The sequence below is a fragment of the Belonocnema kinseyi genome, chromosome 4, assembly GCF_010883055.1.
Source record: "Belonocnema kinseyi isolate 2016_QV_RU_SX_M_011 chromosome 4, B_treatae_v1, whole genome shotgun sequence".
NCBI classification, from domain to species: Eukaryota; Metazoa; Arthropoda; class Insecta; order Hymenoptera; family Cynipidae; genus Belonocnema; species Belonocnema kinseyi.
The window spans coordinates 83,058,508-83,074,779 of NC_046660.1; the positions used below are offsets into that span (position 1 = coordinate 83,058,508).

The window sequence follows — 16,272 nt, forward strand, 5'->3', positions numbered from 1 at the left end:
TAGGCAATACAATATTAGACAAAATATGAAGTGGTAATTCAATCTTTAAATTTCGATGCTTTGTGAAATTCTGAGGGTCTACCATCATGCGCGCTTTTCAATTATTCTCTTTTTACTTTCGTCTTTCCCTAATGCCAGCTACTTCCGTTCGAGCAATTCCATCTTTAATGGATCCAATAATACTGCGAATTTTCTAAACTAATGGAATTACCGAGTTCTTAAAACGCAGCTCCTTTCTGGCATTCCGATCTCACGAACTTGCTTGGGAAAGGCACGATGTGATGATAATGACAGCCTCCAGTATTGGTAAGTTATCGATTATCCGAGAAACGCCCCTAGTTGAACAAATGTCATTACTTCTTAATTACATACACTCTCAGAAAACGATAGATTCCTTTGATTCTGCTGAATTTTCACAATCATCAAACCTGCTATCATTTCAAACAGTGCAATCTTTGTTAATTGTTATTCGTCTTTTAGTCTAGGTGTAGCTATTTCTTTATACAAATTCATGCAGACTCGTACACTGTTCTTTCTTACTGTTTATTAAATTTACATATTGTATGGTTTCAAAGACCATTCGATCTTCTGCACTTGGAATTACGTCTCATCAAGAAAATAATGTTGCCGCTCCACTCGAATTTCACCGACTCGATACAATCCATAATACATTGTCTTCTCCAACTTAAAAGTACTCATATTGAAAAATCTTACGCTTTGTAAACTATTATAAAGTTCAATTTCAACTTGATCGACCTTTCGTGTTCAAGTTTTAATCCTTAAATGGTATGGTATGATTAAATTCATGATGCCAGGGAGTCAATTAAAAAAGTCGCTTTATTTCACCACACCAGTTAAGCTTTTAAAACTCGTCAGGACAATTAATTATCGCCCTTATCTAAATATCTAATACAAATGCATCATAGTGCTAAATTAAATCTTTTTTCCTTTTCTCTAATTATTTTCTGAACCTGCCCTGGCTAAAAATTACTCTTAGGTCGATCTTCGGCTATTTTTTAAATTTTGTTTGGCTCTGTTAGAAATTTTTAGCCAGATGCAAACTTCAAACCTATTTTATCAATCGTAAAAAGTGGAATCGATCTATGCGAGAAGCTGTGCTTAATTTGTACTTGCACACAAATTTTCTATATAACTTTACAATAAAAGATGAAGAGAATTAGCAGTGCCCGATTGCCCGCGACTTATGTCTTTAAAATTATAATGCAGAAAATCGTTTATCCCAAGATTACATGCTTGAATTACCGAAAAATAAATTATGTACAATTTCATACTCTAGTGTCAGAAGAACGACGACGGCAAGCGAAATATTTGTAGTTCAATAGTTTATATGGTAATAGCGAAAAGGATGATCAGACGAGCTCGAGCTTAGAGGTATTAATTATTATTATTATTATTATTATTATTATTATTATTATTAATATTAATATTACTATTATTTTATTAACATTATATTTCTAAATATTTCAAATCATAGGGCTTGAGTACCTGCCTTCTTTTCCACTCTTTTCACCGCTATTGAAAATCTTGCAAGTCCTTCTCGATAATATATAGAAAATAGTAGTCCCATGCAATCTGCGCTTACAAAAATTGTTTTATTCATTTGATGGCAAAATTGTGGACATAAGTGCAGCTGGCGTAGATTAGGTGACAGTGGAAAGGATTAGGATGACAAATCGTCGTTCGCGCGTTTGATCATAATCTGGCGATACTGAGATCAGTTGTCCATGGCGTATCTACGGGTCCATTCTTTGGCGTTACGTATCGCTTCGCTTTCATTTATTTTCCAGAGTTCGGCTACATCATTTGCTAATGGATCGTCAGGATTGGGTGCACTTAAAAGCGCTTGTATCGAAAGAAGAACTGTTCTAATTTGGAGTGCTGGACTCCATTTGTCTTTCAAAATGTCCAAACAAATCCGGCCCAGCCTGAAAATTGTCCACATTGTGTAATACGTTCACAAATTCACGGCCCAAAATGCTTTCAAACAAGGCAGATAGCGCGATTTTTCAAGAAAATAGGATAATTAATTTTTTTTTTTAATCATGAAGGTAACATATTTAATTCAATTTAAAACGCTTAAAAATCCTACTACTTCAAGTCAAAATATGTATTGAATTTTCAACAAAATAGTTATATTTTCAATGAAACAATCAAAAGAATGTTAAAAAAACAGAACAAAAATAATTTTTAAGAAAATAGTTCAATTTTTAACGAAAGAGAAAAAGATTCAACTAAAATAACGAATCCTCAACCAAAAAAATGCATTTATAACAACAAACTTCTACTCTCAATGAAGAAGTTGAATTTTCAACAAAAACAAAAACGAATTCTTAAGCAAAAAATGAAATACTTAAGTATTTAGATGAAAAAAAATTTTAATTTTACACTAAAAGAAAAATCAAACTCAAAAAAAGATGAATCTTCAAGAAAATAGTTGTATCGTCGGCCAAAAGAGATGAATTTACAATAACAAAAAAATCATTATGTACGCAAAATTTAGTTTTCAACAAAAGAAGGTAATTTTCAACCAAATAGTTTAATTTTCAAGCCAACAAGAAGAATCTTCTACAAAACAGTTAAAATATTCAACAAAAATGTTCATTTTCAAGTTGAATTTTCAACAAACTAATTTAATATACAAACTTTCAACAAAAAATTAATTTTCAACCAAGTAGTTTAATTTTCAAGCCAACAAGAAGAATATTCTACAAAAAAGTTAAATTTTCAAGTTGAATTTTCAAAAAACTAATATAATATACAAATTAACAACAAAAAGCTAGTTTTCAACCAAATAGTTTGATTTTAAAGCGAGCAAAAAGAATCTTCTACAAAACAGTTACATTTTTAACAAAAATGTTTATTTTCAACAAATTAATTTAATATACAAATTTTCAACAAAAAGTTAATTTTCAATAAAATAATGTCATTTTCAACGAAATAGGAACAATTTTAACCACACAGATGAATTTGAACAAAAAATATAATTATAGACTTTTAACCCCGACCAAACCAATTTTCAACTCAATATATATATTTAAATCTTCACTCAAAAAAAATTAGTTTTGAAAAACAAAAAGAATTTTCAACAAAATGGTTTAATTTTTAACCAGAGATGAATTTGAAACTGCAATTATGAATATTTAACTAAAAAATGTATTTTCAAAAAAGTACTTCAACTCTGAATCAAAAAGTTGATTTTTCAAACAAAAAAAGATTAATTCTAAACTAAAAATGTAATAGTTAATATCCATACTAAAAAATATTTTAATCTTAAATGAAAAACAAACAAATATGAATTTTCATCCAAAAAGATGATATTTTCAATAAAAGAGATGAATTTTCGACCAAAAAATAGATAAATAGTTTAAAAAACAAAATAGTTGAGTTTTCAAGAAAATAATTTAGTTTTCAACCAAATAGTAGAGACTTAAAAATTAATTAATTCTTCACCAAAAATATAATATTATACTTTTCAACAAAAAAAATATAGTAAGTTTGTTTTATAACACAAAAAAGGGAAATTGTTTTAATACATTGAATTACATCTTATTTGGGGTATTTTACATGAACCTTGGAGATAATGTACAAAAGTTAACTTAAAATTGTTACGATTGTAATCTGCCTTATCTAATTAAAAAAAGGAGTGAAAACTTTATAGTTCAAAAAAATATTTGCAAAACAATGATAAAATGACTTCTCAAATTTTGTAAGATAAACTGCGTATCAAGACAAAAATGTTTCTTCTCTAAAAATCAGATTATATTTTTACTAAAGATTTTCCACTAGTTATCAAAAATTGATTAAATTAAAGACAGAATATTTTACAATTTAAATTCCTCTTTAACCTACTTAAATGTCTCCATTATAGTTTGAAACCCCAAATAAAATGTATTTCTCATTAAATCAGAATTAAAAAAAAAAAAAATTCCAAAAAATCTACCAACGTTTTGGTTTTCAGTCATCATAAAAAATGAGAACTTTCTGTTTTCTTTGTAAATTCGGTGAAAATTTAGTTTTGTGGAAGAACTGTTTTTAGCAAGTCGAATATTTTCTTTAAAATGCCGAATGGTTTTTTTAACTAATGCAGGCATTTAACTTTTTGTTCTTTATTCTAATTCATTTTTTCTTCATTTTTTTCTCGAAAACAAGAAAATCCACGTTTTTTACAAGAAGAAAAAAACTATATAAGATACGAAAACGACGCAAATAACAAAAACATTTTTCTTAAAATGACCTGATAAAGACATAAAAAATTATATGTTAAAGCTTTTCTCTATCTCTTCTCAAAATAATAGGAGTCTATTCTGGTAACAATATATATTTAATAAAATAAATAATAATGAAAAAAATGAAGACAAATTTAGTACAAGTTAAAATGGGTTTTTAATTATCTTCGAAAATAAGACATTCAGGAACAAATTTAAATACAAGTTCTTCTTTACGACAGAATACATTTTATTATTAAACAAAAACTACTTTAACCGGCATTATTTATACATAGTAAAAATTTGCAACATAAATTGTTCGAAAAGTGTCAATAGCCTTTTTTTTTAGAACTTTTTAAGAGAAATAATTTTGTTCTGCAGAAGTTTATCGTGCCTGTAGATGTTGCCTTTTTTCTAAACGAGAATTTTAATTATTTTTTCCCTTGACTGGGAGGTAAAATCTCGATTTAATCGATAAAATCTCATGAAATAATATTCAATCTAAAATAATAATTAGGAATAAAAAACGATTAGGGTTACTAAACAAATGATCTTACAACATTGTTAGAAAAATCACCACGATTTTGTTCATTTTTAAGTTTTTTAAAGAATTTTTCGCCTGATTAGGAAAGAAAACTAAAAGTTTTGTAAGATGCAAGACGGAAACGTTCAATTCCTGTATTAGTTTAAATAATACTGATAAGACCGTCCACTCTTATTGATAGTATGCGTCATCTGCTTTATAAAATTTAAATATTCATAATATTGTCAAAATTTTTGTCATTGAATAGGTAAAATTCATATCTCATTTCCTTTGAAAAACAACATCAGGCGAACTGAATTCAAATGGATATAGTCTCACAACGTTTCGGAAATTTTAATTTTAAATAAAATTTTACTTTCTCTTTTAAAAAGGGTAAAACCGGTGCCAAATTTCCAAAAAACTGTAAATCATGTCAATTTTTTTTTAAATAGAGTCATAAAATTGTTCAAGTATTAACAATGAACTTTAATGTTATTTAAAATTTCATTATTTAGTCTATCAAAATTCCTCTGAATTTATCGCAGGCTTAATTTTTTTTCATTTTTCACTTCACTTTTTCTCATTTTTCTAGTTTAATGCGAACTGAATTCACAGAACCCAATCCAACTATTTTTTGTTGAAAATTGATTATTTTCGGTTGAAAAGCCTACTATTCAATTTTTTATTAAGAACTCATTTTTTGTATTTAAAACTTTTATCACTTGGTTCAAAATTTAATTATTTTATTAAAAATTGCACAATTTTGATAAAAAGTCATACTTTTCTGGTTGAAAACTCATCTTTTTGGCTTGAAATTTTATCAATTCAATTAAAATATTTTTCTTTCTTGAATAACAAATTTTGTTTTTAGTGAACATTCAACTATTTTGTTAAATATTCATCTCTTTTTGGAGAAATTGTCTAATTTTTAGTTGAAAATGCAACTGTCTGGTTAAAAGTTGATCTGTTTCGGTTGAAAATGAAATTTTGTTGTTGAAAAATCACGTTTTCGGCTGACGTATTTAACTGTTTTGTAGGAAATTTATCTTTGCAGCTATAAAATTCAACAATTTGGTAGAAAATTTAACAATTTGATTGAAAATGTGTGTATTTTTGAAAACTTGTCTTTTTTTTATTGAAAATTAATTTTTTGTTAAAAATGTAACTATTTGGTTAAAAATGAATCTGTTTTAGTTGAGGATTAAAGTATTTTGTTAAAAATTCGTATTTAAAAACTTCCAAGAAAAGGAGAATAGTGAAAAAACAGGCTTTAAAAAAAGTTAAGAAGGTTATTAACCCGTTAACGCCGAGAATGCCCCTTTGGGTACACCACTCTTTCAGCAATTATAACTCAAGCAATTCAAGGTATAAAAAATTGAGACACACATATTTTTGAAGCTAAAGATCTCTTCTTTCCGACGGTTGGCATGAAAATGTGATAAAATGTTGTTAATTATGGAAAAATATCGTTTGAACAAAAAAAAAAACGATTTTTCCCATTTTTTTTTTATAAAATGGAGTTTCCCGAATGGTTCTCAGTGTGCAATCTAATTGGAACCTCAGTAACCGGTGGAATAAATGCCTAAGCTTTCAGAATATATGGTTTCGAGATCAATTTTTTATCTTAGTGTGTTCAAAATGGCTCGTTAATGACAAATTTTTTGCGAAGACATTCATGAATTTTGTTTCTCAAAAAGTATGACCTTTTCAAGAAAGTGCAAAAGTAGAAAAATTTCTTAGAATCACTCAAAGAATACGTGAGAATTTTCCCAGAAAGTTCTAAATTATTTTTTTGATTTTGCAATTTGTCAATTTTTGACAAATTCTCTTCATTTTTTATATCTTGAATTGCATGAGTTAAAATTGCAGAAAGAGTGGTGTACCCAAAGGGGCATTCTCGGCGTTAACGGGTTAAGGCAATTTAAAAAAGAAGATGTGACAAGTACAGAAAGTCAGCTACCTGGTTTTAAATGACCAATCTTTCTAATATTGTAATGAAAATTAGATTTCGAACAAATCCTTTTAACGCGACACGCATTTGATTTTTTATTAATTTTGTATCCTAAAAGCCCATTTTCAGCAAAAATGTTGGTTATCTAGTTTTGTACTGCGACCCGTCAAATGTTTTATAATTGTGATTGAAAAAAAATAAAAACAGGAGTGAAAAAATCTAAGGAATATTATTCTTTATTATTTTTTTAAATTTCATGTCAAAAATTGAATGGTGTATTGCCCAAAGATCTTTAGATTTTTCCCAAGAACTACGTAGTTAATTATATTTCCTGTGGCTAAATATAATGCAGAAAAAAAGAATGAAATCAAATTGAAGGCATTAGTAGAGATTATGAAATCAATCGCAACTTCCAAGAATGAAAAGATAGCTCTTGATTAAATGAAATCTCTGCCACTGAAACGCATTTCATTCAATCAATTTTTTTTATAAGTAATATAAATTCAACATAAATAAGAATTGAGAAAGCAACCGACTAGTTCAAATAGAAGAGAATAAAACAAGTTCTGTAATAAAATTACCTGTCGATGTTTGGATGGTAAATTTTTGTAATAAATCTAACTTTTGGTGCTGACATGGGATAGTCTTCTGGTAAAAATAACTCGAGCTTAAATAATCCACCTTCGAATGGAGAATCCTCAGGCCCCGTGACAATTACATGAAAATACCTAGCATTAGTGTCATCTGGTACTGCACTGATCCCAGGGACTGGCTCTTGCATCAGTCTTTGCGTTTCTTTTATGATCCTTCGCGGTAATGCAGCCATTTTTATTTGCTATAAACCGAAAAAAGAACTGATTAAAACCTACAATTCTATACAGCTTTTATTTTAAAGTAGTGCCAAAAATCAGATCTCTGAAAAATAGTTTTATATGATTTTAAGACTCATGATGTCATTTCAAATAAAAAAAAAGGAATACATTTTCAGGGGTCGCTTAAAAAATATGTCAAGATTGTTCCTAAGTTCGTATAAGTTTAATATTGACGTACCGTTCGAGGTGCCCCCCTCCCCCCCCCCCTAAAAAAGGCTTTACGTATTTTTTGAACGGTTATTAATCACTAATTAGGCAAAGACGGTAACAACAATGTCTTAAACAATTGTATTTAAAAATAATAGTTTAAAGAAATAAACTTTTGTAACTTACGATCAAATTGTTTTTACAGAAAAAAAATTTATTTTTAATTGAAATTCATTAAACTTATTGTCTTTAAGTATATACGTTATTTATAAAACCATCCAAAAATATTCAAATATTTACATTTCTTTCAATGAATATAACTTTCCTGTCGACAAAATTTGATAGAAGAAACTAAAATAAAATATCATTTGCCAGGGAGGCCTTAGGTCAGGGATAAACTGGAAACTAGGGAAAAAGTCAGGGAATTTTATTGGTCAGAGAAGTCAAGGATTAGAAAGAAATCTTACAAAGTCAAGGAATTTCTATAAGAAGCACTTTACATAACTGCCAATGGTATTAAATAAAACAATTTAAACTTTAATCTCAAATTGTTTCTATTTATAAAATATTCTATGTTAAAAATGTTACAAGCTTAAAATTCTGGTCTTTGAATATTAAATGGTCCAGAAAAATGAAAGATTGGTCAGGGATTTCTATATTTTTTTCTTTTGCAATTGTGTTCTCCTATCGCTTCTTTTTCTATTAACAATTTCATTAATCGGTTGAAAATTAAACTGTTTTCTTCAAAATTAATTTTCTGTTGACAATTTATAGTTTGATGTAGAAAACTCCACTATTTTTTTGACACTTGATTTTTGTTTATTTAAAAATTCAACTGCTTTGTTGAAAATTCATATTCTTTAATTTAAAAATCAACTACTTGATCAACAACTTGTCAAAGTTGAATCACTTTAAAAAAATATATTTTTATTGAAAATTTCAGAAATTAACATTAATTTTTGTAACAAATTTGTTTAGCTATTCCAGTACGAAATTTAATATTTTAGTTGAAAATTCATCTACTTTTTTTTGTTGAAAATTGATATTTTTCAACTGAAAATTCAACTACTTGTGTAAAAAATAAACTATTCTGTTAAAAATTTCGTTCTATGGGTTTGTGGAGAATTCGTCTTCTGGATTTCAATTTAACCAGATTGCATGGACGAAAATTATACACAAATATTATTATTCTGTCTGGACTGAAAAATCTTTATTTGTTGGAAATTTTGTTCATTTGGTTAGAAAATTCATCATTGTACTTAAAAATTCATCTTTTTGGTATTTTTATTTTTTAATTATATTGTTGACTATTTTGTTAAAACTGTTGTTTTTTTTTTTACTGAAAATGTAACATTTTCATTTCTGATTAAAAATTAATGTATTTTATAGCCACTGTCGTTAAAGTTTATTTATTTTGTTGTTGAAAATTCAACACTTTTGTTAAAGATTGTTGGGAATTTAATTGTTTTGTTGAAAATTTAATTATTTTCTGAAAGTCCTTTTTTGTGGGAAATTTAACTGTTTTGTTGAAAATTCATTATTTTGAACTGGAAATTCATATTTCATGCTATAAAGATATAATTTTTGATTAAAATAAATAAATTCGAAATTTATACATTTTATTCTGAATTTTTATTGTTTTACTCCGTTTATCAAAGATTAAAAAGCTGGTCTTTGAATATGAATTGTCAGGGAAAAAGCAGGGAATTTTGCAGATAAAGTTTTTCGACCATCATGTTTACTGACAGCAATTAAAAATTAAGTACTACTCTAAAGAAAATTCAAAAGAATAAAAATAGCAGTAATCCAAAATCCGATTGCAGCGCTACCGTGGCCGAATTTCCAAATCGAAAAAAGTGGCAGTATGAATATAAATGTCAGTAAGAAAAAATCTCTGTTCATAATTGATTGTTATCTACAAAAATCTGAATATTAATTTTTCTCAATTTTCCCAAATATTGCTCTTATAAAAATATTTCAATTATAAAGAACTAACACTAAACGATACCAGATAAGAAAAATGTATAAAATGTTTTCCCCGGTTCTCCCCATTAGTAACACACAAAAATAATCAGTCACTAATATTTCAAACAAAGGACAACAGTCGTATTTTTTATTTACTGAGATCAGCTCGGAAAATGAAATAAAGCTGCAAAAATCTAAAAAGAAGAAGATATTAACCAAATTTTATACGACAGCAGTATTGACAGGAATCCCTAATTTAATCTTATTGCCACGTGATATATTAAAATTAAGGCATTGATTGAAACAAATACTATAGATTTTTATACTTCCTCAGCAATCACAAATGTATGAAAATTACAATAGACTAGAAAGTCAAACCGAAGCAAATTTAATCAACTTAATATAAGGCAAACAAAAAACTTTATTATCTCCCACATTATACGTGTAAAAAACGTCAAAAATAAGATATTAAAAGTACGCAAAAGCCACCTACGTGATGCCTAAAAATCATTCTGTAGTGGAAAAATAGAGTTATTCGATTCCAAATTAGCAAAAATTAGGATAAGAAATTAACGAGAGGAACGTATTGAGATGATTTGCGACAACCGGATTATCGGACTCAGAAAATCTGAAAAAATGAAGATGCGAGTATCCCAACCTCTATTGAGAAGCGGGAATCACATAACCGCAATACAATTTGGAAGTGAAGACGATGATTGATTTGAGTTATTTGAAGAGAGCGGTATTCCGGAAAAAATGAAATGTCAACGACATCATCCCAGTGCGTTCTTGGCAGAGGAAATTTGGATAATACATACGATTTTTTGAGAAAATATGCCCGCGTCACCCCGTAAGTCTGGCAACTCCTCGTCCACCTACGGTGCCCCTCTTTTCTCTTCTTGCGGAAACCGACAGGAAACCGAAATCGCCTTTTTCCGATTGATCCAAAATTGCAAGATGCGACACAGTCGGCTGAATCGCCGACGTACCGTGTGCTTCCGGACACAAGAATTCCAAAAATATCTTGGCAATCGACTAACTGATTTAATTTCCACACGCAAATGTGTGTAAATGTATTTTCCTCAGCCGCTTCTCGCACTTCATCTTACCACATGTCGATGGCGCTGCTTTCCGCTGCTAATTACTACGTGAATCAAAATCAGCACACGACCACTCTTGATTTTTTTCTCATCCGAATTGCAGGGACGCGATTTGATTTGCAGCTTTAATTTGTTGTGTAAAAAAATCTCGGTGTAATTGTGATTAATTAGGATCAGGATAATCGAAAGGAAAGTTCAAAGTTGGCTGCGGGAAAGCTAACCTCAAAGTTGAAGTCAAGCGTCTGAAGCTAAACGAAGTTGTCTACGAACTGTCACCGTCCGCTGTCAAAATGTCATTGCCAGTTTTCCATTTTCAAGAGCAATTTACGTCCTGGCATCCTCTAAGAATTCTTCATGAGTAAAGTTTTTTTCGGTGAGTATCTAATTTTAAGATTTTGATGGGAGTTTTAAATTTTCGGGTGGTTGTTATTGTTTTTGATGTGGGGCAGGGGGGTTAAAGTTTACTTCTGACAGTTTGTGCATTTTTTATTTGATCTTAGGGTTGTTTATACTTTAATAGAGAGATTTTTAATTATTATTACGCTGATACTAATTTTTGCCAGTGGGTACTTTGTTTACATAACCTCAAACCCAACTGTTTTTCTTTTCGCTTTTTTCTTGTTTTATGTTGTGTATGGCAAATGGTTTTTTAGCGTGTATTTTTAAATTCATTATAAAAATTCAACTTGCATATTCCGAATGCTTCAATATAATTTCCTCTAGTGAAAGACAACAAATTACCTGGAAAAATCTATATTCTTTCAGAAATTGCGCATTTTACAAATTTCAGTTTACTTCGAACATATGTGTGTTTTTCATTTATTTCTGACACTTGTCCTAATTAAAATATATATATATTAATTATGTTTAAATTGTTAAGGATCCGGGTAATTGCAATTAAAACTATATTTTTCAGTGTATTATTCAATGTCATAGCATTGTATCAGGGAAAATGAAGGAAAATTTAAAAAAATGTTGCAAAAGTCAGGGAATTTTTAAAAGAGGCACTTCAAATATCTGTGAAGGATAATAAATTTACAATTGTTAATTTAATTTTAATACGGCTTTATTCCGTTTAAAAAAAAATCTATGTTAAATATATTATAACGCTATGATTCTGTTCTTTTAATAATAATGGTCAAGGGAATATTAATGACTTTTAAGAATGAAGTTTTGCGGCCACCTTGAAATAATATTCATGTTATAAAATGATATGCCTTGTATTTCTATTTCTTTTTCTTTCAAGTTTCTTCCACCGGAAGAAAAGTTATCCTTTTTTTTTAATAAAAATGTAACTGTTTGGTTTAAAATTAATCTTTATTGGTTGATGATTAGACTATTTTGTCGAAAATTAATCTTTTTTTAATGAAATCAACTGAATATTTATTTCTTTGCATGAAAGCTTAGCTATTTTATACAAAATTGATCTTTTTTTTTAATTGAAAATGTAACAACTTGGGTAAAAGTTGAACTAAATTCGGTTTGGTTTAAATAATTTTTTTATTTCAAAATATGATTTATCTATTTTTTGTTGAAATTTGATATTTCTTAGTTGAAAATTCGTCTTTTTTGGTATAAACCGAATATTTTAAATTTAAAATGGCCTCTTTTTTATAATGAATGCAACTGTTTGTTTGAAAATGAACTTTTTTTGTTGAAAATTCAACTTTTTAACAGAAAAATTGATCTTTTTGCCTGAAAGTTCAACAATTTGGTTAAACTTTATTTTCCTTTTCGACTGGAAAATCTGTATTTGCTTAAAATTGAACTTTTAGATTAGAAAATTCATCTCTTAGATTGGAAATTTGACTGTTTTGATGAAAATTAGTTTTTTTCTTTTGATGATAATAATTTTTTTACTACAGATAGAACATGCGATTTTTGGTTGAAAACTGATTGTTTCTATTTTAAAATTCAACTATTTGTTTAAAAAATTATAAAATTTGTTGAAAATTCGTCTTTTTTGATAGAATATTCATCTTCTTGGTGGAAATTTAGTATTTTGTTATTAATTACCAATATTATTTCATATCAATTGAAAATTTAACTATTTCGTGAACAATTGAATTTTGGCAGTACAGAACTAGATAACCAACAAAATCGGAAATTTTCAGGGCAGCGAAAAAACATTCTGTAAAGTAGAAACCTCCATTTAAAGATAAGACAGAAGTCCATTTCCGAGATGACGTCTTGTTGAATTTTATCACAACGTGTATTTGATTTTTTAAACATATTTTTATGCAATAAACCTATTTTCGAAAATTTTTGATTATGCTACGCTTAAATTCATTTATTTTATTGAAACTTCAATTGTTTTGTTGAAAACTCAACAATTTATTTCAAAGTCGAACTATTTTGTTGAAAATTCGTCTTTCTGCAGAAAAGTTCAACTTTTTGGTCATACATTCAACTGTTTGGGCCAAAGTTAATTTTTTGTTTTTGAAAATGCAACCGTTTTTGGTTGAAGTTTAATATTTTTTGTTTGAGAATTTAACTACTTAATTGAAAATTTATCTTCACAGGTAGAAAAATCCACCATTTGATAAGAAATTCAACTATTATGTTAAAATATATATGGTAAAAAGTCGTATTCTTTGGTTGAGATAAATAATTTTAAAATTTGTAATCCGAAATTTTATTGTTTCATTCCATTTAAAAAGATTCTATACATTAAACATGTAACTTACATAAATATTGGCCTTTGAATATTAATGGTCAGGGTAAATAAAAAATTGTTTATAAGATTAATTATGACATTTTGCAGATATTTCAATTGTAAATTTAAACCAAGTTTCTGTTATGTAGAATTTTAAGTAGATTTAGCGTTATTCGTGAATCCTTTTGTAGATCCTTAAATATTAAATACTATTTTCTTTTTGCGTGAAATATTTTTTAATATTTAAAAAACAATACTTTCTGTAGACTGTATTTAAAAATGGAAGACGTGAGGCTATTGATACAAGAAGAAGGACGAGCTGCTAGAAATTTGATAGCATTTAATGTACCAGTCGGTACAAGTAATCCCGAGAAAATTATACGAAAACCACCAAGTATTCCTAGAGCAGCACAATCAGGTACAATGAAACGATCAATGAAGACCAACGTGCGAGTAAGATCTGCTTCTACCGGACGTGACAAAAAATCTGGTAAAAATTGGACATTTCTATACTGATTATAAACTATTCAACTCGTCACAACATTTTCTTATCATCTTCTAAAATATATTTTATTTTATTATATTTTATTATTTTGTCGAAAATGCAGCAATTTGCTTAAAAAGTCATCTTTTTGGGAAAAACTATTTAAATAATTGGCTAAAAGTTGAACTACTTTCTTGAACATTCATTTTTTGGTTAAGATTCATCTCTGTGGTTGATCATGGAACTATTTCGTTTAAAATTCGTTTTCTTTTTGTCAAGAATTTATTAATCTTAGTTAAAAATCTAGCTATTTTTTTGAAATTTTATACTTTTAGTTAAAGATTTAATTATATTTTTTTCAAACCCATATATTTTATTGAAAATTAATAATTTTGGCAGAAAATAAATTTTGTTGGTTAAAACTTCATCTGATTGATTTAAAATTGAACTATTTAGTTGAATATTGAACTCTTTTCTTCAAAACCCATTTTTACTTAAGATTTATAATTTTTGTTGAAAATTCAACTCTTTTGTTATAAATTTTAATATTTCGTACAATATTTGTATTCTTTCTTTGAATTGAACGTTTTTTTATTCGAATTAAAATCTTTCTTGGTTGAAATATCAACTATTACTTTTTTCGTCGAGAATTTATATTTTTTAGTTGACAATTCAACTACTTGATTGAAAGCTGAACCACTTTGTTAAAAATCCTTCTCTTTATTTAAAGATTCAATATTTTAGTTGAAAATTCATCTGTTTGGTTAAAAACTTAAAATTTTTGTGGAAACTTCTATTTTTCAGTTTGAGAATTAATTGGTTTCACTGTAAATGTTTAGTTCATAATTGATTTTTTCTAGTAGAAAACTTAACTAGTATATGTTAGAAAATGCATGTACTTTGTTGAAAAATCGTCTTCTTTGGTACAAAATTAATCTTCTTGGCTGAAAATTCATCATTTTCGATTAAAAAGGCAAATGTTTGATTGAAAATTAGTCTCTTTTAGTTGAAAATTCGGTTTTCTTTTGTTTTGTTGAACTCCTCTATTTTTTATCTAAAATTCAAATATTTTTTGGTTGAAATATCAACTATTTCATGTTTCATTGAGAATTTAACATTTTGGATGGATAATTCAACCATTTTGCCTAACTTTCGTCTTTTATCTTAAAATTTCTACAATTTGGCAGGAAATAAAAAAATTTGGTAGAAAATTAAATTACTTTGTTAAAAATTCAAATGAGCCCTAAAAAAAATGCAACAATTTCTAGAATTTTGTACCTCGACTTCAACTTGTGGCATGACCTAGGAAAATTGTAGCGAAAATCTGAAATTCATACTACTTATTCTTAAAAGTCTTATCTTTAATTTAAGCCAATAAACCTTCAAAATTTTTTACTATAACGGTAGGGTACTATTCAGACCGGCAGAAATTTTGAGCCGATTATTCACAAAAACAAAATTTGTAACTGTGATTGATGAGAACAGTGACGAGGATTAATTTTTCAATCAATACGAAACTAAATTACAGTTTTTAATTTTTTACACTAAAATCCCCTATAATAAAAAATCTGAAGAAATGCACAATAATAGCTCTTTAGGTCACTATTCTGTAGTAGAGCACTGATATAATGCTTAAGTTTTGACACAAAAAAAACTTAAAAAAAAAAATTTGGAAAATTTTGTTAAGTCTGAATTTCTCGCCAAAATTTGTTCGAAAAAGTCATACACGTTGAGAATGATTGGAAGAAGTTCTGTAAATTTTTTTTAGATTTTTTCTAACAACAGAAACAGAAAACAAATAAAAATAGACTTGATCCATCTGACTAATCCAACATGGCGGCTAAGAGTTTGAAATGTTGGAATTTTTTTTTTTATTGTATGCTTTCAAATGATAGATTCAACATTTGATTCCCTTTTTTGCATGCTTACCCGCCTATAAACTTTAATCGTTTTGCTGAAAATCCATTTTTTTAAATGATTTTTTTATCGGAAAATTTAACCTATTCCATTTGTTATTGAAATTTTATTCTTAAAAAGTTGAAAATTGAACTACATATTTGGTATAACATTTATGTGTGTTTTTAAAAATTTAATTTTTGGATTAAGGATTTAATTATTTTTTTCAACAGATTTTTTTTGTTTACTTCAACTGGTTGAAGATTCATTTTTTATTGTTGAAAGTTATTTAAAAAAAAACATTTGTAGTTAAAAATTCAACTATTTGATGGGAAATTCATGTATTTAGTCAAAAACTTATCTTTTTGGTTGAAGATTCAGCTACTATTTTGTTAAAAACTCGTTTTTTTTCACTGAAAATTTGACTTCCAGTTTTCATTTAAAACTTATCG

General features: G+C 27.6%; 2 protein-coding genes across 5 annotated transcripts in view; one reads left to right on the top strand and one right to left on the bottom strand.

Moving 5' to 3' along the window:
• Positions 1-529: 529 nt before the first annotated feature.
• On the bottom strand, positions 530-10,802 carry LOC117172027 (ubiquitin-conjugating enzyme E2 N). Of its 2 annotated transcripts, none has more exons than XM_033359753.1 (3): positions 10,503-10,802; positions 7,282-7,535; positions 530-1,946 (listed from the first exon to the last, which is right to left on the bottom strand). In XM_033359753.1, exons 2-3 carry the CDS (start codon positions 7,524-7,526, stop codon positions 1,736-1,738), a joined length of 456 nt encoding a protein of 151 aa, XP_033215644.1. In that variant the 5' UTR covers positions 7,527-7,535; positions 10,503-10,802; the 3' UTR covers positions 530-1,735. The 2 variants fall into 2 exon arrangements, with proteins under 2 accessions (XP_033215644.1, XP_033215645.1); XM_033359754.1 differs by lacking the exon at positions 10,503-10,802 and adding an exon at positions 10,343-10,448.
• A 15-nt stretch (positions 10,803-10,817) lies between these two features.
• Positions 10,818-16,272, top strand: part of LOC117172026 (S phase cyclin A-associated protein in the endoplasmic reticulum) — a 150,611-nt gene continuing 145,156 nt past the window's right edge. For all 3 annotated transcript variants that reach the window (XM_033359750.1, XM_033359751.1, XM_033359752.1), the window contains exons 1-2: positions 10,818-11,157; positions 13,707-13,930. In XM_033359750.1, the coding sequence (XP_033215641.1) occupies positions 13,720-13,930 (211 nt within the window). In that variant the 5' untranslated portion in view covers positions 10,818-11,157; positions 13,707-13,719. The remainder of the gene's footprint in view (positions 11,158-13,706; positions 13,931-16,272) is intronic.

Bases quoted from the DNA above. Each gene is read 5' to 3' on its own strand.
- LOC117172027 (XM_033359753.1), bottom strand. From the start codon at position 7,526: ATGGCTGCATTACCGCGAAGGATCATAAAAGAAACGCAAAGACTGATG. The intron at 1,947-7,281 runs GTAATTTTATTA...GACAATTTTCAG, and splicing joins TACCATCCAAACATCGACAG to GCTGGGCCGGATTTGTTTGG.